The 27,351-nt window shown below is 36.2% G+C and overlaps 1 protein-coding gene across 5 annotated transcripts in view; it reads left to right on the top strand.

Annotated features, from left to right (window-relative positions):
- NFATC1 (nuclear factor of activated T cells 1) overlaps positions 1–22,171 on the top strand; it is a 131,663-nt gene extending 109,492 nt beyond the window's left edge. For 3 of the 5 annotated variants that reach the window (XM_083361185.1, XM_083361186.1, XM_083361183.1), the window contains exon 10: positions 20,348–22,171. In XM_083361185.1, the coding sequence (XP_083217311.1) occupies positions 20,348–20,394 (47 nt within the window). In that variant the 3' untranslated portion in view covers positions 20,395–22,171. Of the gene's footprint in view, positions 1–18,426 lie in introns of all 5 variants that reach the window. The other 2 variants (XM_083361184.1, XM_083361182.1) reach the window with 1 other exon arrangement.
- Positions 22,172–27,351: the final 5,180 nt, after the last annotated feature.

Raw genomic sequence — 27,351 nt, 5'->3', positions numbered from 1 at the left:
TAATGGCTGAAATCAAATATGGTAAATCATATCATAATCTGATTTAGCATAATGTGTGACTCAATTTAGCTTATCCCTATAGCGCTGTTGTTTGGCATGGGGAAGGTAACATCGGATTGGAACTCATAAAATATTTGGCATTTGCTATGGAAAGGTCAAACTGCACATTCTCTAGAATGGCCTGTTGCCTTCCGGATTGATCCTCTTCCTGTTCTCCAGTAAGCATGGAATGGTGAGAATTATAGTCTGATCCATTTGGAGAGCAACAGGTTTGATGAGACTGCTCCACAAGAATCCTTCTCTGGAAACAAGCAGAGAAAAATTGGATCATCAGAACGATCTGTAACTGTACAAAAAAATTCTCCGTGCTTTGACTTTGCTAGAGATAATTCAGTGTTATCCTACTGGGAAAATACAGGTTTCATTCCCAGAGTGAAATTTCAATATTAAAATAACCGTAGTTAGCTTGATAACAACAAAAGACAACAAAAATGTTTATTCATCATGGTTGCTTTCACCAGTTAAACTTATCAGTGAATAAAAGGAGGTAGGGTCAGTTGCCAGGGGATAGAAGGGGGACAAAAAATCAAAATGGTGGTCACAACTGCACAAGAAAGCCCCACTCCTTTTCTACCTGTGTTGCATGTAAAAACGGAACAAGACTTCAACTCATGTTCATGGCCATTGTTTGTTTATCTTACTCCTGCTGGTTACCTTGAGAGTGGTGCTATAGGAAAGAAACTCTTTGGTAAAATAGGGGCAAATTCAAAGTATAGTCACAAGCTAACTAGGATGATAAATCGCAGTGGGTATGAAGATATCTCACAATGTGTTAGATGATTTTGAAAGAGGAAAGATAATTAGATTCACCTTCAGTTAGTGCAAATTGACAGAACTTTTAGGTTTAGAAAGTTGAAAATCCTGTCAACCATAACTCTGCTGAAGACTTAACAGATTTAATAAACTACAGTGAAAGATTATGTCCTTGGTAATCTGTAAAGTCTTGCAGTGTCACTTTTGCACCTGAAAAATCAGCTAGAATTACCCTGAAACTGCTTTAGGAAACTGAATTTAGAAACTCAAATTGTTTTTCCACTGCACATATATTTACTCCCTCTTCTTTCTAAAGGAAGGCTTAACTTAATCAACTTATATAGAAATGTTGTCCAGAGCTATACACCATGCGTCTTCAAACTGGTGCCTTCTGGAAGTGTTGAGAATACAAGTCTCTGATTTTTCCAATCAGCATAGTCAATAGGCTTGCGAAGCCTGGCACATCATAAGAAAGAGGTCCTTGGATTTGGAGTCCTGGTTGGTAAAGGGTAGATGTCACTCATCAGTAGATTTATTCATTGTCAGTCAGTTCTTGCTGTCTGCAATTATGAGGGTCTGTAATTGTCTCTATGTACTTGAGAGTTTTATAGCCCTTTGTCCTAGAATACATACTGTACATAACATTTGTGTTGTTATTAACAATAAAAGTGGGGGGAAATTAGGCATGTTAAACACTCATACAGGTATGTAAAAAGGCTGGAAGGAGTGGGGGGAAGAACCTGGTAAAAGCAAAGTGTTACTGAAAGCTGCAACTTGGCCAACTATTTTTAAAGTTTTCTCTTAAAAATAAATGCTTGGAATTGTGAAGGCTATCCACTACCCAAGAATTGCTTATACTTCCCAACTGTTAGAAATCTCCCTTGGCTATATTTCTCCTGTTTAAGCCTGTGCTTTTTGCACCATATGTGTAGGAAGAGATGGAGTGTTATACACACACACACACACAGTTATACACATGGTTTAGTCATGTAGTTTATTTGAACAGGAACTGTACCAGACAGAATTCTTCTTCTGTTGAAATATATCCTTTTCATGCACCTCAGCTTTGTGATTAGAATGATTGGCTCTCCAAGCATTAAGTTTAGTCTACTGGTGCCGTAATTAGCCCTTTCCTAAAACCTTGGTGGGTGCTCACTAATTTCCAGTAGTACAGATGTCATTAGAAAAACGTACAGGTCTTCTGCGAGGTCCAGTAATACTGTCAACACACACTGGACTAGATTTCAAACTTCCCCTATTGCTCCCTCCCTGCGCTTCCTTTTATTTGGCCTAGCTTAGCAGCTTCAGAGAAGAAACAAAAGCCTTTTCTAGTGGAAAGTTTTAGTAAAACTGGCTGTGTGCCCAGATTGAAGACCCCTCCTCATTTTATAATGGTGATTGAAAGCACATATACTCCTGTGATAAAATATGCTGGATCACTAAGCCTGGAGGTGGACATTCATTGTGATGGGTAGGCAAGAAAATTTTCAAATATTTAATTAGGGTCAAACCTTTAATGAACCTTAATGTCTACATTTGAGTGGTAGGCCTTTAAATGACATTCATGAAGTTATGATTTTCCTTTCTTTCTGTTGCAATAAGCTGTAGGCAGTACCTTTTCAGTGATACCACCCAAAGAGACATTTCAGGTAGGAAATATTTAGGGTCGTCCTAAGATGTTTCAACAGCTACATGCCTCTCTAGGTTCCCTGGGCTGGAAAGTTTGAGATTTCATTCAGAATTCATCATATTTTATATAAGTGTATTATTATAAGTGTATTCTATATCATTTGCTTTAGAATATCGGTAGTCCTCAACATGCATTTAGTGAGCTTTCAAAGTTACAGTGGCACTGAAAAATGTGACTTATAACCAGTCCTCACCCTTACAATTTTGATTTGAATGTAAAATAGGTTGAGTTTAAATAACTACACAAGAAGCTCCCAAGTGTTCAAGTCCTCCAAGGATTGGATAAACAGACTTAAATGAAAAGATATGGAGGCAATTTGAAATATTACAACAGAGCAAGTTGCATACATTTGTAACTGATTCAATATGGAAGGAGAAGAAAGATTATTGTAAAATAATGCCAAATCATCATGCTTGAATACTAGGATAAATGGTGACTTTAACTGTCTTTTCAAATTCTGGGAGTTGCCATTGCAATCTCTAGAATGCACCAGGTTAAGGAAGATTAAAATGGCAACTAAACACCAAATAAAGAAGTTATCTAACTGGTGAAAAAAGTTTTGTCAGTGTAATTCTAAGCAATTGTCTTCAACTTGAAGACTGTAAAGAGAAGTAATGGGGAACAGTGGCCATAAATGTTGTTTATGTGTAGCTGTAGAAGAATGTTAGGTGAATGCCTACACAAAGAATCTAATTTCATTGTCACACTTGGCTAGAATTCTACTAGAATACACCTTAAAATCTTTAGACATTGACAGGGAATCCCCATTAGAATAGTCAAAACAGAATGTGTTGGCTGAGAACACTGATAAGCATCACACTAAAACTGAGGGTCCAAAGTTGCCGAGTTTGTGTAAAAGGACTAAAACCTTCGGTGTTCCTCTTGTACTGATGTTCAAGTATAGTTAAGTATTGTTACTGATATGAGTAACAAACAAAATTAAGAGCAGAAAAGAAATAAATAAGTGTCCTGTGATTTTTTTGCTGCGTTGTAGAAGTGATTTGAAAAGAAAACATTTAATGTGCATTAAGGGGCAGCATTCAATCCAACAAATATGCTGATCTTTGTGACATTATGTGCAACTGCTTCCTTTAGCCCAAATATCTCTCACACAGAAAAAAATGAAAGACAGTTGAGAGTCATTTCCCATTTCAGACATTTGCTTCCTTTCATCATGCCATTCTAGATAGGAAGGATGTTTAAAATGACCATAATATTGCTTAGTAGATAAGATCGTGTTGCACATAAGTTTCAGAATTTTTGTTTATTTATAAGCCTGGGATGTTGCCAAAGAAAACATATATTATCCAGAAACTTACAGAGCTTTCCTGAAAAAGCTTTGTTCAGATGCTTGCATTCATCACTGAAATATGATATTCATTTGAAATATTTCTGGGGAGTGTCACTTGAGAGTTGCATAGTGTTGGCAGGTCAGTCCACAGCCACTGTGGGAGCTATATAAACTCTCATTGCTCTAATGACCTGGTTTGTCTTGACAGAACTGCTTCTGGATAAGTTATTTTTCTGAAAAATAACTTCTGAAAGTCAGCCAGCAGCCATGTTGGGGCCAATGAAGGGCCTTGGTCTTCAAACTTTTGGCCATCCTTACTCATGGTGCTCTTTTTTTTCAGTCATAGCCAGATGCAAAAAATATTGTTGTATAGAAAACAGTTTGTTATATTGTGGATGGATACAGACCCGATTTTTATTTAGGAGCACATCTCATAAAATATCAGAAAGCTCTTTGGCAATTTTAAGGCATATAGACTAGCTGATCTATTCATTTTGGACTGGGGAACTCTTTACCGCTGGAGAAACCAGCAAGAGAAATGATTACTAGGAAACACATGATTTGTGCCTGTAGAGGAAGACAGTCTATGGTGTGGCGTAAATTAGGAGAGGATTTGCAAGATAACACAGTGGTTTTTTGGGAATCAAGACAGAAGATACAGAAAAGAAGAGGGGAGAACCAAAGATGGCCATATTAGAGGGTAGAGATATAAAAAGTCCAAGTAACTAGAAAGGTAAGAGCAGAGCTTCAGAAGTTTGTTATTGTGTGTTATTGTTTTCTTGTTTTCACTATATTTGAAGTGTTTATGAATAGTAAATATGTTCAGCTTTTAAAACATAAAGCTTCTTTGTCAGAAATTAAATGACCAGTTCTCCAAGTTCCAAATAAGACCCTAGAGTAATTCTATTATTGGAATTAGCCTTGATGACTTAATATTTCCTAGGAAATATTTTGCTCAGTATCAAATCTCCCATCTGGTTTAATGCAAATTGCACTAGGCCTGTGATCCTGCCTAAAATGCAGGATTATTATGTTTACTGAACATAGTGCTAACCCTCTAAACCCAGCATTGCTTTTAGAGATCTCCAATGCAGCAAAGAAGATTGTTTTTCTTAGACATACTTGACAACTGTTGATTTTGTTTTTTGTTTTTTTAAGAAAATGGACACATTCTTAGTTTGTTTCTGAAAGATTAGTCTGCTCATTGTAATCCATGAGATTGCTGTCATTATGGTCTTTTCTTTGTAATGTCCATGATGTCACCGAAAAGACAGATCTCGCAGAGGTATCATATCAAATATTTTTCTTTTGTCTGAAAAACAGGAAAATATATACATATGTAGATTTCATTGGAAAAGTTATAAGGGAAAATTAAGCTGGTGGTCTCTGTCAAACAGGATGAGGCATAATATGTTTGCATCATTACATCTGGATCCTGCCTTTTTGCGTAGTTTTTCAAATAACATACAGGAGTATGTTTCCAGTTTCCTCTTCCTAGCATTGATTTGACTATAATCTGCTTAGATTTAGCAAATTGCTACATCATATGGTTTTGTATCATCATCCACATGTAGCCACTTGGAGTTCTCATCTGTCAGTTCAGGTTAAGGAATCATCAATAACTGTACATTGATGATACCTAATTGTGCATCGCTACATGGTGATGTTGAAGGTCTTCTTCCACTCTTGTCAGTGTGATGAACATCTTCAGACATCTATTGAATATAATACACAATAAAGAGAAGATTAGGCAAGAATATTCATTTCTGCAGCACTGATACAGACAAATCTAGCTTCTGAATGCTCAGGAATCTTAGGGGTTAGGGTTAGGGTTAGGCTCTTCGTTTGGCTGGCAGGAGGGAGAGTAGAACAGCCTCTTCCCGTTCTCTGATCCTTGCCTCCTCAATGAGGAGTTTATTTTAGTAATACAGCAAGAGGAACATGGCAGGTAGTTACTCCTTCCAAGCTGCATACTTCCCCCTCGTCTTGAGGATGGGAGGAAATCATGTTTCCAGAGATGTGAGGAAAAGGCATTTCTGAAAGGCTGATAACTCTCATGACAAATGTGTTGGGATCTAGTCTATTTTGTTTTTCTGGGTTGTTTTTTTTAAAAATGACTTTTAAAAATATTTTGATAGTTGATTGTTTCGATTAAAGGCAAGATATAATAATACGCTTCTTAGTTTCTCTGGCTAGATCCAAGAACTGAACCACATAAGACATATAGATTGGCCATGTGGATTAATTAGATACTAGTGAGTTATATTACTGTGAGAGATAAAGATTAAGGAATGTATAGAGGTTAATTGGAGTAATGAATGTGTGTGTATTCAAAAAATATAAAAATTATAAATATATATAAACATTTTAGCATATTCATAGTTGCTGTTGCATAAATGGGAAAACCCGGGGCTAATATAACAGAAACTGAAACTACATAGTTTTTAAAAATATTTTTAAAACTAATTTGAGAAACACCTGTGTAAAGTAATTTTCAGACAGTATTCTGGTTCAGAGTGTTTATTTTAACCTGGAAAAAGAACAAAAACTGATTGCCTTAACTATGGTACCTAATAGTGGGTAGGTATATGAGATTAAAAATATCAAAAAAATAATTTTGTCTGTCAGCTTTTTCAATCCAGCCATTTGAGGATTAGCAAAAATTTGCAAATTCATTCTCTTGTGAAAAAAAAGTCTGCAAAAAATGGCTCGCTCACTCTCTGCCAAAAATAAAAATAGGAATATATTATCCAGTTTTCTACTCTCAATGAGAAATAAAATACTGTTGCAAACTTCCACTTTATCTTATCTGCAGCCTTCTTAGATATTTGATAGCTAAGAATGTACCACATGATGTGCTATGTTACATATAGAACATTATTATTTATTTAATTAGTTAAATAAATTAGTTAAATTAGTTAATTAGTTTTGTTCCTTCAAGGAACTTTGACGCCTAACAACTGCCTGAACTACTATGAGTACTTGGTAAGGTTTCAGAAGTGGTTTGCCATTGCCTCCTTCCTAGGGCTGAGAGAGACTGGCTGAGGGTCACTTTGTGGCTAAGGAAGGACTAGAATTTACAGTCTCTAGCCTGATCCCTTAATCATGACACCAAAATGGCTCTCCTTGAATACGATATACCACTGCATAGTATCCATACATAATTACAGATCTTTAATATTATGCTAAATGTATTTCCACCCCCCTCCCCAAGATCAAATTCTGTACCATGCTATTTATCCAACAGAAAAATCCAGCTAAATTGAATGCACTAATTAATATAGATTCTTTGAGTCAAATAATCATTTAGTTCTTAGGAGAATATATGACTTCTTAATTTCTGGTGCTATGTTCTGGTTGGAGAGAGGGGGCATAGCCAAGGACAAACCTCCCTCCCTACCTCTCACCATTCTCTAATTAACAAAGGATGATGCCACAACAAAAATATTTTAAAGCACTAACATCAGGCACTGTTAAAATATGGCTCATTTGTACTATTTTAAACTCTTGATCCTGAATAAAATTAAATTTATTTCGATTGTGAAGATTTCTTGAAACTCTGGCTTTGGTTGCATTAGCATACCTCTGTTGATTAAGACTAAGCACTTGTGGTGGCCCTATCTTCCTTTAAAGCGAAGATTGTAGTGTATTTCATGACACGTTTCTTTGCTGGCGTATGAGAAATATTTTTGGATTATTGTGAATTTTACTTTTTCCCGGTTAGAAAAAAACTAGTAGCCTCCTTCATATCTTCTGTTGAAACTCCTTTGAAGACAATCTGCAGTGCCACAAGCTTGCAAACCAAGCTTAGTCTGATCCTCTTTTCCTAATGTCCATTTCTTTGATCTTCCTGGCTGGTTGAGGAATTCTGGGAGTTGAAGTCCACAAGTCTTAATGTTGCCATGTTTGGAAACCCCTGTTCTACTGCATGACAGCTCTTTTTAAATACAGAGACTAGAACTGAATTTGGAGACACAGTTGCTCTATCTTTTTTGCCTGTTGATTTTATGATTTGAGGCAAGAGATCACATCTGAGTATGTTTGTATTCCTGTCAGCAATAAAAGAAAACAACTATCATCAGTATGGCAGCTCAACCTTATGATTGTTGTCCTGGGCTTGTCCTCAAATCTAGAAACCGAGAGGCAGAACAGGTTGAAAATAGCACTGTGACATTTCCTGGTCCTTTGTTATTTCTTTTCTCATAACCCAAACTTTTCCCTAATGAAAATATTCAAAACACTTTCAAAAAGACAGTCAGAGTAAAGAAAGGGACAACAGCTTTCACATCTGAGTCACTTATGCTTCCTTATCGGTCCTTTGGAGACATTAGCTAATCAACATATGATAGGCTGTACAATAGAACAAGTGCTTTGAGGCTTTCCCTGTTTTCCTAGCCAGCTTGGAAACTTCTTATTCCCATGGTCATTATAGAGAGCTTGCTTTTGTTGCTCTCAGCATAGAGGCTATCGTCGACAACAAGCTATATGTATGCATGTGTTATCTCTTCTCTGAATAATGCATTCTACCTCCTTCTCTTCCTGCCCCCCCTTCTTTTTTTCTCTTCCCCCCCCACCCCAGTTGTGAAAATTTTCACTTTGGGATGCTTCTCTATCAGGCTGAACCAGCTGCTGTTGTTTTAGATATGGCAGGAAGTAGGTACCGGAAAACACTTAGTGTTCACAGCCCTTAAAAAAATCAAGAAATTCTGCTGATTTACTCAAGTCTTTGGCTCCATTCAAAGCCAGTGACCAAGACAAGGCTTTCCATCAGACAACTGTGTCTGGGCTGTAAATGTCAGAACTGAGGTTTTTGCCATCACCTTCTTGCAAGGTCCTCCAGAGATATTTGATACGTCTGTATAAATCATGAAATACTTGGCTTTGAGAGAAAAAATAGTTCCACTTCAGCTAACATTGCAGAAGTGGGACTGACACGTGTGCATTCAGCACAAGCAAAGGCATCTGGTTACAGAGTTTTAAGCCAGCTGAGGAAAGCCCCCCCCCTGCCTTTAAAAAAATAAAGTTCTCAGAGGACAAGAACTTCTCTACAGTCTCTCCATTTTATCACTTTTTAGGACCAAAATTACATTAAAAAGTAGATTGTCTCCAATGCTTCTTTGCTGGAACACCACAAATGCATTTAACTGGGCACTGAAAAGAAGCTGATTTGAATATACAGAACATTTACAGAACTTTCTCATTGTTCATTTAAAGTTAGGGTAAGGATGGAATAACTTAATTCTTAATGCCTGCCTGAGAATATAGCAATTGGCTGTAATTTTGAAATCAGCCAATTTAAAAAGAAATGCATTTGACGTTGGGTGCTGGTATAAAATTCTCAACTCTGTTCATCACACTTGTGTGATACCACAGTGCTGTTAGATAAGAAATGGGCCTTATCACCGTTAGGAATTAGGAACCCAAACTGCAGAAAAACCCTTTATAAATTTGAACTCGATCTCTCCTGAAATTAATAGCAGTGGTGTAACAGCACTACCAGTTAGCAAATTGCCTCACTAGTTAACATCTGTAAATGTTTATTTGGGGGGGAAGGGAATTACCGATTAAAATATTTCTTTTAATTATAGTCTCCAGATGAAATTGGTTAAGAGATGAAATTGGTCATTGCATGAACAGGCCCCAGAGTCGGCCAGAGGCTGGGAGAGCACTGCTGCTTTTGGCTTGGCTCCCTCTTTTATAATGTCAAACTCAGAACACTCTTTATGTACTCTTATTATTTTTTTCCCCCTGCAGCGGTCCTTGCCAGCAAGCTGTAAACTACTGTATATCACTCAGATTTAAGAACCTCAACTTTAAAACAAATTAAACACTTGTTGACATTGTAATAAAAATCAGAACTGAACTGAAGGGCTCACTAAAACTACACTAAAATTATTTCATAGATTTAAGATTGCTTTCTAGGATTCCCAGGCTCCCAGTGCTACAGAGTTATTTCGGTAAATGGTTGGAAGAAATCATTAAAGGGGTCTAAAAGTGATCTAATCCAGTGAGTAAAAGGTTAAAGCCTCCATGGAGAAAGTGATTGTCCACTCTTCATCTGGCCTGCTAACAATCTGCCCTGTTTTCACCGGATAGAATCTCTTTAAAGAGAAATCCAAAGTAATCTGTGTTTGTGAAAGAGGGATTTCAAGTACCCTCTGTCCAAATTGGGCTCTTTTTGATGTGAGAAGGGCAACGAGCGAAAGTTTGGCCCAGATTCCACTTCAAGCAGGTAGCGGTAAGACTTTTGCTTTTATCCAATTTTTTTCTCTCACTTCCATCTCCATACTTAGCTGTAACCTTTAATGTCCCTTTTATATCTTTTCCCCTTCCTTTACAAAGTGGAAACTTCTTCATTCCAGTTGAATTTAATGCCAGGTTTCCATTCCTCTTGGATTATTATTTTTTCCAAAATAGGTTGGAATGAAAGTATTTCATAGAAACTACTTTTGATAACAGTTTGCTAAATGGGGAGTTTAAAAAAAAAGATAGTGGAGGAGTAGCAAAAAATGAGCATGTATGATAATTAATAAGATATTTTTGAAAATCATCCTTCAAAAATAATGATACTGTTTTTGAATTGGCAAAGCCAAAAGCCTAAACATTTAAAAGTACGTTGCTCTTTGTTTTCCTAGGGGAGAAAGTTGAAACCATACAAATTTCTCTGTATTTCAAAAGGTACCTTGAGTTATTTCAAGTTCTACTATAGTGACTGGTGCCACTGAGAAGACATGTTGCTATTTACATTTTAAATGATCAGCATTGTGTGTAGTGGTAATATTGATATTTTCTTAAGCTACAGTAAATGCATATTTCTTTCCTTCTTGCTGTTGTCCAGGCTCTGCCATTGTTATGAAGTAATCTGGAAAATATGTTGCTCTTACAGGGTGAAATATTAAAAAAAATAAGGAAAGAAACCTACACCCCGTGATTGGCAGGCAAATCATGGTATATGTGTACCGTGCAATCTTTTATGCTGTAATTCACAACTTCCAGAGAAACTGACATTCAATAAAATAGTTCCAAGATTACTCAAATGAAACACAACATTTTCTCCAGAAAGATCTTTACATATCTAAATGGAAAGAAAGAAAGAAATATTTAAAATGGTTATTTAAGCATATATTAATAAATAAAGGGAGATGGGCGGTTTAAAAAACATGATAAAAATAAAATATACTCAGAATTTTAAGATAATTCAGTATCATAGAATGCATATGATATACTAATGGAAGTCCCTTAACAAAATGCAAGATACATAGAGACTATTCAAAGAAATACATAGATATCTATGCAAAATATTGATAATGAAAGAGGCCCATTAGGTGAAACATAGGTGCCGATTATGAAAGTATAATGAAATAATCTTTTTTAGCAGTCTACATACTAACAATTCATAAAAGAATATTAAATACAATAGAAAAACTTAGGTTTCTTGTAACTGCATATTACTAAGTATTAGTTACTTCTCAGTCAAATCTACAGGGTACATATGTATTCAGACTAATTGATTTATGTAAAAATAAATGAGAATACTAGTTGTTGCAAGGATTGGTATAATCTGACACACACAACCTTAATTAACAGGTCAAAAGGAAAAATTGAATAAGTGCAGATGATTTTAAGACCACAGAGATCTGCATTCACAGAACTAAGTAAAACCTTAATTCATTGGAACGGTCCAGTTTTCATAAAGAAGTACCAGAGGTATTTACACCAAATACAAACTAATTTATCATGTATTTAGGTGATATTACACCACCAATAATATTTAAATTCTAATAACAATTTTGTATTAGGACCAAAGAGTCTATGGCACCATAAATCAGACAGAACCAGCTGAGGTGACAAGTTGCCTCAACTGTATACACAGGAGCAGAAGCACCTGAATCTCTATCTTATTAATCTTTTCATACTTTGGAAAATACCATTCTCTCATTTTACACATAGTCTTTGGAACTAAAGTCCTATTGGTTTAAAGGGAACTTTACAAACAATAGATATGTATAGCAAATGTAATAATATTAGGATTCAGGAAATACTTTTGAATAGCAGATAGTGCCGAGGACGTATATTCTACAGTGTGGAGACACTGCCCACCATTTCAACTAAAATGACAGCCCCGCACCTAGAATTAATTAAAAGTAGGAAACATGAGTGAGAAGGAATTATCTGAAGCATCCTTTCTTCATAATGCAGCTCCTCTTACTTAACAAAACTGAAACAAAGGTTAACATTACTCTATGTGAGCAGGCTGCTACTGTGGTTGAAGAAAGAGTTTATTGAGAAAAAAAAAGTATGTACAGCAAGCAGGCTGCAGCCACTCATTCTACATGCATATGCTTTGTGTGTGTCCCGTTTGAACTTGCATACAATTAGACAGTATATTGCTGACATCTGGCCTTGAGAAGATGTCGTTTGTTCATAGCAAAAATGAGTTTTACCATACATGAGATTAGAAATCTGTAAACATTGTGAGCTTGGACTGATGGGTACACAGTGTGTGCTGACAAGTGATATGTCTAAGTTACATGCAACAAGGTTTGGAGTGAATCTATCATTGGTACCAGATGTTTGCAATAAGATGACGTGTCCTTAGCCATAATTTGAGCTGTACTTAATTCCATCTGGTTTTAATTTTTACCACAGAATGTCAATTATTTAAAAATCCAACAATTCTAAGAAACCTTAAATTCTACTTTCAAAATAGTTTTGTATCAAACACAGAACGCCTACTGGCATAATGTTTGTCAAACAGTTGGAAGCAAGAGGGGAAAAGAATTGTGTTTTTTGTGCCTATACAGGTGTGTTCCATTTTCACAATTCAGTATATGAGGTTTGCTATTCTTCCTTTATGTGAAAACCAAAAGTTTATAGTTTACTGCATCTCAAACATTGATTCAGACTTGGGTTGCAGAATTGTGGGGTGGGATGCGGTGGTCCAATACCTTTGGCCTTTGGAAGCATCACTTCAGACCCAGATGAAGAAAAGGCAGCTGAGATGAACTGACTGTTGCTGAAGCCCAGATTAGATTGGAGGACAAAAATCAGCTGCAAGAGAAAATTCTTCTGCTTTAGTGGGTTTTTCATATAATTTAGGACCCTGATAGCTCCAAATTCTCAATCACAAATCAAGTCGGTCACTGCAAATCTTCTCAAAGGCAGGAAGCTATGCGAAAAGTAGTCTTGAAAGTCTTGTCTAGCTACGCAGTGCACAACAATGCACTATAGAATTAAATATAGCTGTACACATAGCAGCTGTCTGGGCAGCTATGAAACAAGTAGTCACCAGAGGACAGACTCAGATGATGGGCTTCCATCTTAACCTTGTGCGATTTTAATCACACAAAAACTTCGATGGCTGAACAGAAATAACCTGATCATGATTAAAAAAAAAACAAGTGCAGCAAAAGAATCAAAGCACAAAGGTCCCCAAAGCCCCAAAACAAAAAGTATTTTTATATCATGTTGAAATTCTCATCTGAGATCTATTCCATAATCCTCCTATTCCACAATTGGGATATATGAAGTTTATCTAGGGAGAAAAGGGGTTATTTCAATTAAGAAAATTCTTCCATTATTAATGAGTAATGAACTGCACTCACAGGTGGGATGATCTTGTTTTATTAAAGCCTGTTATTTGTCATCACTTCCTTCACTCGCATTGTGATAATGGCATAATTGAGATTAAATATATAAAAACAAATTAATGTAAAGTCAGAATGCCTGGAGTAGTACGAGGTCAGGTTCTTTAAGGGAAAGTGTGGTTATATTTTCCACTGTTCTGTAATCCTATTTTATTCTTGATTCATTGTTTCATTTTGTTTTGTTTTGAATTTTGAAGCTTTTAGGTTAATCCCCCATGCAGTATGTTGCATCCTCCTTACCTCAGGGGCTAAATATTGCTTGCTTCTCAAAAGGGCTTTTCACCCATGAAAGAGATGTTCCCAACATCAATACACTTTTGTGATGATGTAATGTTCCTCTTTACATTTTCTTGTGTAAGAGAAGAGTGCTGAGTTTTCATTTGTGGTGAACGGGCAGCCAGGCTATACTTTTTGCAGTATGGTTAGAGACGTTGTTTGTGCTGATCAAAAATGCCTTGCATAAAGGTAAAGGTGCCCCTACTGTTTTTACTTTGCTAGTCATAGACTATTTTAAGGGGTGGTCTACATCTCCGTTTCTTTAAGCAATTGATTCAGCGCTATCCAAAGATGTTGCCATGGTCATGTGGCCAGCATGACATCAAGCCACAGCGCAGGGTGTACAGTGAAACACAGAACCTTGCCACCGAAGCCGTATCTAATTATCTTTTTGCGTCTATATGCTTTCGAACCATGAGGTTGGCAGGAGCTGAGGCAAGTAATGGGATCTCAGCTCCTTATGCAGAGGTAGGACTCCATCCGTGGGAGCATAGGCCTTCTTCAGCATCTTTTAAGCCACTGAGCCATCGTGCCTCATGATTTGCATAACATGAGCCAAATTCAACATGTGTTTGACATCGGAGATCAGAGTGGGAGATTTATTTAAATTAAAATCATGGGACCCCCTCCAAAAGTACATTCTAATGGGATAGACCAGGGGTCTACCCCATTGTGTAACATTATGGTTACTTTATGGCCTGTGGACTTCAACTCCCAGAATTCCTGAATGCTGAACAATGTTTCCTCTGCTAAAAATCATCGCTTGTGAAAATATCTTTCACTTTTATTGTTATTTAGCATTTATTTTTAATTCTATCCGCTTTGTTTTATAACATTGCACTTCTGTCATTAGTAATGAATGCAATTTTATAACTCTCTGATTCTATTTATTCATATCTATTTGGGTTCTTTTATTGACATTAGGCCTACTTAATTGAGAAATCAAACAATCATCAACAGACTTTATAAAAGGCCTAGCAAAGTATTAAAATCAAAATACAAGTAATGATTGATCTCTGTGTTTTACTATGTCAAATCCTTGTTTACGTGGTTGTTATTTTTATAATCTGAGAATAGGTCAGCATTGTAAAAATCAAAGAGGATTTTATTTATATGGAAGTTGTTTTACAATATATTATGAACCTTTGAAAGCCATGGATACCCAGCTGGCATAAACAAAAGTATATAAGTATAGCCAAACATTTTATCGATATTAAATGCATGTAAAGATGGTAACATTATTCTTTCCCCTGATAAAAGCTGAGCATTTTATTATATGTTATTGAAATGGAAACGATCTAGTGAAGGTTTCTTCTGTATTTTAACTATCTTTGGGGCATATCATAATTTTTAAAAATAGTGATAGCTATATTTTTAAAAATTGCCTCTGTAGGATTAAAAAACAAAGCAATTAGAATATTTCTAGTTAGAAGCAAGAAAGAAACAAGCATCCATCTGTTCCCCAGGTTTTCAAGATTCTTTGGGAACAATGTTGGCCATGGCATTGTCATTAGACCATTTTCATACACATTCTCCTCAGCCCCCATCTTATATTGTTGTGCCGTTATCAGTAGCCTGAGTCCTTGCTATCCCGTGGGATGTTTAACTTTAGTAATTTCCATGTTGTATCAGATAATCAGATGGAATTTAAAAATACCTGTTGATTAAAGTTGCTTAATGATGTTGTTTAATGCCTACTTGGTAGAGAACAGGGGACCTGCAGGAAACAATTTGCGAACACATGTTCTGCACTGAGTTTGAAATAGAGTGTAATATGCATCTAAACTGGCTGTTTCTAAATATTTTGCCACACAACCATTTTGTCCTTAATATGGGATTTAGCTAAACCACAATGACTTGACTTAGAAATGAGGCTACTATGCATCCTACTCTTTAAACATCTCTTCATTAATTGTCAATCAAAAGATAGAAGCTCTTAAAACTTTAACTGAATATTATACTAATATAGCATAGCATAACAACATTAACATAACAACAACATAACACAGCATGTGATATCATTCCTAGAGTTCTCAAGCTGTATTATTAATTTAAGCATTGCTAAATTCTTTTGAAATCAAACTAGGAAAAAAATCTAGCATTAGGTTTTTCAATAGGAACATTAATCTTGAGTTATAAAATTCCAGGTTCATCTTTTTTTGTAGTCCATATTTTAAATCCTTTTACAGATTTATATGACACAGTCCTTAATTTACACACTCATTATGTAAAGCCATAGCAAGTCTGAACTTGTATTTTTTTTCCTTATTAAATCATGCACCACCATAGATCTACAGTTTTATATCTCCTTTGGTTTGAAATCAATTTCATTGCCATAAATCTGGTTCAGATTATTTTAGGAAAACCTGGGCCTTTTAAGTGAAAATGATAGATAGATAGATAGGTAGATAGATAGATAGATAGATAGATAGATAGATAGATAGATAGATAGATAGATAGATAGATAGATAGATAATATATATATATATATATATATATTGCATAATTTAGCAATATTACAATTAATAAAAAGTTTAATAGGTTTCCATTGGGATCAAGATGATATATACATGAGGTTTTATATCATTAGAAATAACACAGTGCATTTGAAACTTTATTGTGTTATATTTTTTTCCAATATTAAGTAAAAGACATTTAAAAACCCTCTTTGTGAACTGTAGTGTAACAGCTTGCCACATCCTGTTGCAGTGGCTTCTTATATGTTGAGCAACAGAAAAGTTCCTTTTTGAGGCCTTTCACAGGTAATGTGACCACATGATAAAGTGCTTCTCTTTCATTCTTGTGACTTTTTTGTGCTCATTCTTAAACTTTATGCTCACTTTAAAAAAAATGATGTCAGTGGAAAAGTGAGCATGACTATGGAAACTTCCACATTGTAAAATGTTTTGGGCAACTGTGGGTGTTAACTTGATAATTTCATCAGATAATACATATTTTTAAAAAGTATGCAAAGCATTACTAGGAAGAACTGCTCATCTATAGGAATATTCTAGGGTGCAATAGGAATATTCTACGCTACAATGTTATATCCCCTTACTTAAAATAAGGTCCATTGAATTAATTTGTGCTTATTGCTGAGTTTACACATACATACTGTATATGGTTGCATCATAACTACTACATATTAAATGTGTCATAAATGTACGGTATGATTTTCAACTTTTCACTTATCTTCCTTAGCTCATTTTGAAAATCAACATCGACCTAATTAACCTACATAGAAAAATATCTTATTCCCAAAAAGATATAATTATCACATTTGTCTCCAAGTGGGAACAGAAGTCATCAATGGAAGAATGTAGTATGTAGGAAGGTTTATGAGCCAAATAGGCACTAGAACCTTATATTTCTAGTAGTTTGGAATCAATGTTTCAGAAATAAAATAATCCTGTATTTAAAAATAAAGTAACCAAAATAAATATCAGATAAATGGGTCAGGACTCATATTCTACATTCCATAAATGGTGGCATTAATAAAATAAATAAAGACAATGATGTCTTTTCCTGTGGTTTTGGATCCACTGAAAATGTACCAGAAAACAGACATTAACATTAAATACTTCATTTTCAACTTGACATGAATTACAATGCTACACACGTCCTTACGTGGGAATAACTCAGTTGGATTTAGTTCCTAAAAACTCTCCACAAAATTTCACATGAAATTTCTTTTCTGTTTCAGACACTTCCTGAGGGAATGAATTTAAAAACCACATTTTTATCGATGCTTGTGTATTGTCCTATCAGTTTCCCTCAGAGCACTGGTGCATAGTTTGCATCAACAGGGATTTCTTCTCAAAGCAATTTTATCCTCATTTACCTGGAACTAAGCTGTAATGGATGCAGGAAACCCTGCTTCCAAGTAGACATGGATAAGATGGTTCTGTTCCTAGTAACAGCTAAATAATTGATTGGCTAGGGTTCACAAATCAAAGCTTCATCACATATAGGAAGATAATTCTTACTTTTTTAATTTGTTTGGCATGGAACCTTACAGATTTCTCCTTGTGGGAGGAGCCCACAGTGCCTCAGTTTGTGGAATGGCAGTAGTAGCATGTAGTAGATATAAACGTCAATTCCTTCCATGTGGAATTGGGCTTAAACGATTTCTGTAGGAGCAGGTAGAATGAGCCATACACCAATAGGATTTCATAGCAGGCAAGATAATGGAACAAGCACTGGAAATAAAATATTTCCTCCCAGCTGCCTTTACTGGTGAAGGACACTGTGATCCATCCTTACAGTTTCCAATTCTATTCCAGGAGTGTTAAAGACGAATATTAACTGCTGGTTAGTTTGTGGCACCTGCCCCTAATGTAACTAGCACCATGGAGAAGGAATTGACTCTCCTGGACTTTTCAGATTTGATGGAGAAAGATTTTGAAAGATATCTGTATCATATGCCAGATTTATGTTTTCTTAAGTAAGCCTAATTGATGAAATATTCCTTTTGTTATGAACAGGAACCGTCTCATTGTAAATAAACGAGGCTAGACTAAAAGTCAATTTAGTGCATCTGCATTGCATATTCATTCTCATATTACTGGTGTTGGCATAATGTTTTGGAAAATTGATTGTGAACAGTCAGGGATTTTCCTGGTTTTGTTCAGTTTTCCCCTAATTCACTTCTGTTAGCAACTGTGTTTACTATAGCATACTTACCTACTAAACTACTCCTTTCTTTCCAGCTCTTCTGCGTCTTTGGAGTACTGATGACACATGGACTGGACCTGTACATAATGCAGGCGGTTATGTTTGTGTTTGCATAAAACATAGTCTCTATTAACATTTCTCAAAGGTCCAGCATATTCCATGTATGTGTGTGTGAGAGAGAGAAAGAGAGAGAGACAGAGAGAATCTATGGGTTTTTTTTCCATTACATTTGTCTGCCATGTTATAATTTTGTCACATTATAATTTTCTAAGGTATCAGATCTTGGTCAGATGTGCGGATACACCACTATTGGGAGTCTAGTTTTGACACAAGCTGATCCAATGTTTAAGAGGTGGATGGCAGAGCCAAGGCCAGGCTAAGAATCAGACTAGGTGGAGATGCAGGAAACACACTTCAAGTCATATATTGGGTCTAATAAGGCAGCTTGTGTGGCCAGTCAGATCCACCAGTTGTTCAAATTAAGCTGTGGAACAGCAGAACTAATCAGGCACAGCTCATTTCTCCAGTCATCCAGCCCAGCTTAGTTTAGAGCTGGAGTATCTTTTTGGAGGTTACTATGCATGCAGGTTACTATAAATTTTGCCGCAAACTGCTTTGTTGGTGTAAAGCTGTGTTACTCAACCATGGCAACTTTAAGATGTGTGGATGTCAGCTCCCTAGCTTGGGAATTCTGGGTCATCTTAAATTTGTCAAGGTTGAGAAACTCCTTGAGTAAGTAAGTAGGTAAGACACCTCTGGTGCAAGGCTTTTGAGGAGTTTATAAATAAAATGGCAGGTTCCTTTCCTCAGTATCTGTTCTTTCATTGGCAGTCTGGGATTTGTGATTTAAGTCCTTTCTATGAAAAATACTAAACCGATCTCACATGCTTTTAAGGAAGGTTCAACAGTGCAAATCTGCAGTCTGTGTGGATTCCTCTTGCATAAACACATGGAATTATCTGGACAGGAATGATCAACAGCTTTCAAGCAAAGGGAAATATGGGCTTTCCCAGGATGGTTCCATGACGTGGGCATGTGTTTCCCCTTCCCTGGGATGTTAGGAAAGCTACAAAGTGGTGACAACAGTACTGATGACATTTTGCCTATCTCAGTGTCAATCAAGTCATGGCAGGGGCCGCCAAGAGATGAAAAAAGAGGGATGTTGTGCAGGTCACTGTTGATGGCCTTTGCCAGGTTCAGTCATTTCCTGTTCATTTGCCAAAAATCACAAGTGCTAAATGGACATAACCAGAGTGTGGGAAACTACGCAGCCCAAGAGGAGAAAAAGATCCACAAGCAACAATAATATTGTGCTATCAATCCATGCAGGTTATGCTGTTATTACTACTTTCTCTCAAAGTATTCTTTAGATAGAAATACTCCGGATGGATTTTTTTTTTTAGCGTATGCACGTGTGCAGTTGATCATTAAGGAAAATTTATGCATTTTGTAAATACCATTTTTGACAAAGCAAAAACACCACTTTCAGTTCCTTCCTTGCCTCCCTCTTTCATCAGTTCTACTGTGGAAATATCAGCCTATGGAATCCCACTTAAAGAATCTTAGAATATTCAAGGATTCAGGACTGCACCCTATAGTTTTCGATACTATGCTTGCAAACTTGGCCGTTTATTTGCAGCACATGAGTGTTTATATAGAAAGTGTGATACAATATTTGTGTTCAGAAACATCCCTAATATTTTTTTTCCTGTAAACAATAATGTAATGAATGCATTATAGCCAAGACCCAAGTCTTTTTCTTATGGGATCCCTGATTTTGCATACAAGTTAGCATGACTGTTTGGGTCAATGTTATCACTTATGTCACTTGATATCTGTTGCTTGCTTATGCCAGTTAGTCTGAAATGCCCTTGGATGTTACTTTAGCACAAGAGAGTGCTGGAAGAGTGTAATCAAATGATCTCTAATTCTGTTTTCTCTCTCTCTCTTTTGCAGTAAACGAGATAATAAAGAATGATCTTTCCAGCACCCATGTCCACTAACAAATGGTCAGCTAGAAGTTTAGCTGAGATATCCACATCAAATAATTGGAAGATAATCCCGGGTACCATTTTAGTCTTCCGTTTTGTTGACTCGTTTGGAGCTGACAATTACCTCTTCTCTTTGTCTATGCATATATATAAAGGAACTGGTTGACTTCAGCTAAGAAATGCCTCCTTTTAAAAATCATCTCAAGCAAAATGGAGGAAATGAATACAGTGTGGAGTATTTTTATGGTTAAAATAGGAAACGTGATAAAACTGATAACCAATCTCAAAAACTGATTTTGTTTCTTTTGGGCTCTACTGGACAACAACCCTGGAAGTGCCTTATTTTATTAGTTTGTGGCATCAGGGAATTGTATTGGCAGTGTTGAAGTCGTTGCCATCCAAAGTATTTCTCGGCACAGAAATTGTCAATTGGTATAGATAGAGAAACCCTATTGAAAGATAAACTGATGTGTCTGAATTCCAGGGTTTTTTTTTTCAGTTTTCTCTCTTGAACTGTATTTGACATCCTGCTGCCTTATTCCTGGTGCATTTTTAAACCAAAATTCTCATCTCAGCTGTACATTTTCAGCCAGTCTCATTTCTTTCCTTAGGTATTGTAGAACAGTTAGTAATACTAGCTTGTCAATATATTGACTTCTCTTTGGTTTCAGCATAGCACAAGGTAACTGAGCAGCACAAAATATTAAGGTTGATGGACAAAAAACATTTGAAGAAATCTAACTTTTGCTCAACTGATTGATGTATATGCATGTAGCGACCTAGCATATACGCATGCATATTGTGCGTATGTGTGTGTGTGTGTGTGTACACATACACAAACATAATATGCTTAGTATATTGAGCTGCCTTTTGAAAGTTTTGAATTTAGCAATAATTTCTGCTTCTAGGAATGCAGTCCAGATCCCAAGAAATGCCATTTTTGTTATTGTGAAGTTGTTTTGTTTTAGGCAGTTCTGATTTTTTTTTTGTCTCACGCTGATAAGCAAGCACTTTAGACAGTGGAGAAGGATGTGTATCAAATATGCATAAATTCCCAAATGACAAAGAATGGGTTAAAGCAATTGTAAATACCGCTACTGAAGAATGTAAAATATTTGTTCAGTTATAAGATGATTATTCCACTTGAAGCCTTATAATTCTCGGCTAAACGTACAAGAAATATTACCAAAAACAAATGTTTTAATATGCAACCCTGTATATTATGATTTTGGAATACAGTAGTTTCGTGTTAATAGATACAAATAGACTTAAGCAAGTAATATAGTGTTTAACGTTGTATTTTGTACAACCCTGTTACATTTAGCTAGTATATTCATTCACATAAACAGAAAAAGCATGGCTTCATTTTTAAAGCATCTTAACATTAATATTGTGCCTTAGGAAATACGTGTGACCACAGGAATAGAAGTGGCAACTTAAGTGCACTGTACAGTTAATGGAAACTGAACCGGTTTCACAAAAAGGTGAAACAGTCCTAACTATTTAGAAATATTACATAATCTGTACAATTATGTCTTACTTCCTTTTTTAGAAAAAAAAGCCATATTTGTAACATTTGCACATTACTGTGAAAGTATAAGGATATAATATGGCTGTATGTAAATATTATGTTAGTTGGCTGATTTTGCAACTGTTTAGCAAACCATTTATCTTGTACTTAGCTTTGAGGGGGATGCATGCATAACTTCTAAATGTGATATCATGTATAGCTACAGCTAAACTTGTAGCTGGAAAAAAAAATCCAATAAAGCACAACTTTCTGCAGAAAGCTACTTCTGGGGTGCTCTGTTTTATTTCTGGGTCAGAATGTTTAATGAATGAATGATGTTACATGTTACATTGATTTTTTTAATTGTATCCTGCCTTTATTATTTTCACAAATAACATACCTAGCAGAAAACATATCCAACACATCTTCCTCCTCCTATTTTCCCCACACAACAACCCTGTGAGGTGAGAGGCTGGATGAAAGTGACTGGCCCAAGGTCACCAAGCTGGTTTTCATGGCTGACGTGGAATTAGAACTCATAATCTCCTGCTTTCTAGCCTGGTGCCTTAACCACTAGGATCTAGATCAAACTGCCTACAGGCTTGGGTCCGGATTATCTGAGGGAACACCTGCTGCCGGCACCAACTTCCCATCATCCTGTGCGCTCCCACAGGGAGGGCCTTCTTAGGGTACCGCCGGTGAAGGATTGCCGGCGGGTGACTCCCAGAGAGAGGGCCTTCTCTGTGGGTGCGCCTGCCCTTTGGAACCAACTTCCGATGGAACTTAGGACTGCCCCCGACCTCCGCTCATTCTGCCGGGACCTGAAAACTTGGCTCTTTGAGCTGTCGGGCCTAGACTGAGGGGTTTTAATTGGGTTTTAAAGTTTTCACTTTTTAAATTTTGGGCTTTAAATTTAATTAATTGTTTTAAATTTTTTAACTTTTGTATGGTATGATTTTATTTGCCCTGTAAACCGCCCTGAGTCCTACAGGAATAGGGCAGTATATAAGTTAAAATAATAAATAAATAAATAATAACCATTTGTTAAAGTGACCGTTCAAAGTTACAACAGCGCTGAAAACAGCGACATATGACCAGTTTTCATACTTACAATCATTGCAGCATCCCCATGGTCACATGATCAAAATTCAGGCACTTGGCAACTGGCATATACTGTATTTATGATAGTTGAATTATCCCAGGGTCATGTGATTGCTATTTGTAAGCTTTCAGCTGACTTCTCATGAACAAAGCCAGAATCTCTTAACAACTGCAGTGATTTGCTTAACAACTGTGGCAAAAAAGGTCATAAAATGAGGCACAACTCACTTTAACTGCCTCACATAGCAACAGAAATTTTGGGCTCACTTATGATTGTAAGTTGACTAGCTGTGTTTAGCTCTCTAAATGACTTATTTTCTCCATACTTCAGGCACTTCTATTTTTTAATTATTTTCAGTCCACTAAAAAATCATTTAAAAAGTCATACAGAACTATTTCCACATAACTTCTATTAATTCATTAACAAAAAAAAACCTTGTACAGAGCTACAAAGCTTTGGAAATAACTTGCCAACAGAACTGGTTTATTTTTATGTTTCTACATTTAAAATATGTAGTTGCCAAGAAATAAATGGATATCTATTGTAATTCTCAGATGTTCCATTCTTACTTTTTTAAAAAGGTAAATTGATTGCCAAAGAACTTTTGATTCGGATACAATAGTATGTTGGGTGAGGTCCCGACCACACAAGCACAATGTTTGATTTTCAACAAAAATCACACCATAGTGTTTGATTTTCAACAAAATCAAATACCTTGTTCACACAATGTCAGACTTCTTTCTTTGCCATTGTTTTTTATTTACTTCTTTTAAGCTACTTTGCAGATTCATTACTTCCAAGTCTCATTCTAAAACACAATGCATCTCTTGTATATGCATTAATGAATAAAAACTGATATCTGAAATTCTGCTCTATTGGGAATTTTGCATTTAATTTCTGGTTAGTTTGAAGACTGAATGAATACCATATGAAACATAATGAGGTGGGAACAAGGTCAAAGATTGAACAGTGCCGTGAAAATAATACATGCATATGGGATAAACTCTACTGGCCAGTTTCTTACTTTATTCTACTGCCTCCATTAGTGCCCAGTTACTTATTTCTCAAGACTGAACTACCAAATTTGGGCTGCAAAAATCCACATAACCACTAGATAGGAGGAAATTAATACAAACAATGCTAACACTTTGCTGCCTTCTTATGGCCTTGTGGGTTTTTGCAGGCCACCTTATTTGAGAAAAGCAAAATGCACTAACTTCTCAAATTTTGTATCTAGCAGAAGTTGTAGATTGTTTCCACATTGGCATTTTATACTAGAGACCAGCATCTTGCCTGTCCAGGACCACAAATTTCCTTTCTTGATTTTTTCCCCCCCAGAATTAATGAACCAGTCATTTTCTCTGACCCCACAGCCAAAATGTCCCATTTTGAGGCAGGTAACTTATTAAATCTGTAGCATTAAACCTAAATAATTAAAATTAAAAATAATTTCCCCAAGGGGAATAAAAGGAAGTTTATTTTAAACACTGGCATGCTGATATGCACAATATGTTTTCACACTGACTGTGCTCCCCAAATCTTAAAATGTGGTCTTCAAAAATCTGTTTTGTTTTGTTCCCCGCCCCCAAAATGATTTCATAACCTGCAGAAACTTGTATCACCCAGCACCAATTGCAACATGGTACACATGTTCAAGTCACTCCCACCTTTTTAGTGTTTTTCACATCCTGAATAATGCCTTGTAAGGAGAACAAAAATCCTAGTTTTGATCCTATTGCTAAGAGATAAATATACATTCAGCCAGTACAAATACACAGCTGGACAGACTAGCTGTTCCTTAGAAGTTCATGCAACACAAAAGTGAGCAATAAGGACAAACTAGTGATAGAAAATGCTGTTAGTTGAGCAGCTACATTCAGACATTTCTCATGATTAGGGCTTTCAGGCTTTGTAGATTTAACTTCATTGTTCCTCTATCATTCTAGGACAAAAAATGTCCCAATTCTCTTGAAATTCTGCTAATGATCTCTGAGTTTTACAGCCCTTCAGTGCAGCCAGTCCCATTAATAAAATTATGTCAAGATCCAGCTGACAAAAATTCATTACATAAGCTATATTCTGCACGATCGGGGAATGTAATATCAGTGGGAAAAGGAATACACTCAAGAGCATATTGTGAAATACCCAGATAGCTCTTTTACATAAAGTAGAATACATAGCAAAAATAAGGTCCTAAATTCAGTTGGAGTGCCTCAGATAACAGGGCTGTGAAAACCTTGAGGTTTTGGAGAACTATTACCAGAGTACACAGCATCAATAATGAATGGCACCATAACAATCTTAAATATATTATTACTGTTAGTTTAAATATTTGACGTGTCTCCTGAATGTAACTATATTGGAACAGAGTTTTTTTTTCAGGATTTGAATTACTTTAATCAACACTGACTAATTAACATTCTAGTTGAAGATACAAACTAAGCCTTAAAATATACTGTATATGTATATAAAAAGGTAAAAGGTAAAGGTTCCCCCGCACATGCGTGCTAGTCGTTTCCGACTCTAGGGGCCGGTGCTCATCTCCGTTTCAAAGCCGAAGAGCCAGCGCTTGTCCGAGGACGTCTCCATGGTCATGTGGCCGGTATGACTAGACGCCAAAGGCGCACGGAACGCTGTTACCTTCCCACCGTAGTGGTCCCTATTTTTCTACTTGCATTTTTTACGTGCTTTCGAACTGCTAGGTTGGCAGAAGCTGGGACGAGTAACAGGCGCTCACTCTGTCACGCGGCACTCGGGATTCGACCCACCAAACTGCCGACCTTCAGATCGACAAGCTCAGCGTCCTAACCCACTGAGCCACCGCGTCCCTTGTATATGTATATAGCCACTACTAAAGTGGGTAAAACCAGGTGGGCTGACGTGCTACCCTTGGGCCACAAGTCTTATATTTCTCAAGTTTGCTTATAAACAGTAAGTAATAACATATTGGAGTTTAAGTAATATATATATATAATTCCATATTGAATTGTTAGCATCTATAACGGGTGTCCAACCTTGGCAACTTTGCTCTCTGGGAAATTCTGGGAATTGAAGTCCACAAGTCTTAAAGTTGACAAGATTAGACATCCCGGATCTATAATAATATATTATACTATCATTTTTTTTTCCAAAGGATACACATGGGAAAAGAAATTCTTTAAAGAAACATTGAAATACAAACCAGTCCTTTCTAATGCCTTCTAAGAACTATTTCCATCATTTAACAGAACATCATTGATTGAAGACTCATACTATATATTTTTACAAAATATTTCCATTTATTTTACCTGTTGGGTACTAATGTATAAGAACAGATATAAAGTTTTACATGTATGAGACAATGTTAAATAAGTACGATCCAAGCTGAAATGTTCCTTATGCCTAACATACTGGGCCACCCAACATACTTATTCTCTCAAAGAAAAGCTGAACAATTGAGTAAGAAAGAAAGAAGAGTATTTTTAAGACCCAATCGTTAGTGGTGATATTTTCATTTTATACAATCAAACAATATATGGGACTGGTTAAAAAATCTAAATTATTTGTCTTTAACAAAGGGTAGCTACCTATAGGTCTGGTAATTGACCTAAAACCTTAACATTTCCCTTTCCGTTTTCCACACACCCTGTATCACAAGATTTAGGAATAATAAACATTCCATCCATTTTTGGCTGACGCACTTCAACACAGGAATTGAGTTACAGTATAACTGCAAAATGTAATGTTAAATCATTTTTCTAAAGGTGACAAAGAACAAAGAGGGATGGTTATTTATCATATCAACCTGAAGTTTTATTTCCCTAATGTAGCTGATCTATTTGGATCAAAATTAAAGCCATCCTATATCCAGATTTACTTTTTGTACTTTTGTACGTCCAGATGGAGCCTGGAGATCCTTGGAATAGCACCAGATTTGTCACTGACTTCCCTATACAGTATGTTTACGTGAAACGTTATTTGGTCCTAATTTTCATATGCATCATGGCCATTAAAAAAATAGCATAATTGTTGGAATAGCATTGTAAATTTGAAAAAAACAAATATAAAATACCTCCAATTCTTTGAATGTTTTCCACTCTGCGAGTGGGAATTAGTTGCTCAATTTGCTTCATAATTTAGTTAAGAATTTCTTTAGGTAAGATTTGTCAATTTGTCACAAGAAGAATATGGTGGCTGCAGCTGTTGCTTTTTTCTTACTTCTTTGCAGCCCTGGTTGTCCACAATTTTGAAAAAGCCCCACGCAAGATAACAGGCTATTTCCTTATGATATCTTCCCGTTGATTCTAAATGGAAGGTGTGAAGCCAGGGAGGCTTCAGATGCATGGAGATAAAATGATACAATGACAAAAAGGATATT

The sequence above is a fragment of the Vipera ursinii genome (assembly GCF_947247035.1).
Source record: "Vipera ursinii genome assembly, chromosome: 3".
In the NCBI taxonomy this organism is placed as follows: domain Eukaryota; kingdom Metazoa; phylum Chordata; class Lepidosauria; order Squamata; family Viperidae; genus Vipera; species Vipera ursinii.
This window is presented reverse-complemented; position numbering and strand designations above follow the sequence as displayed.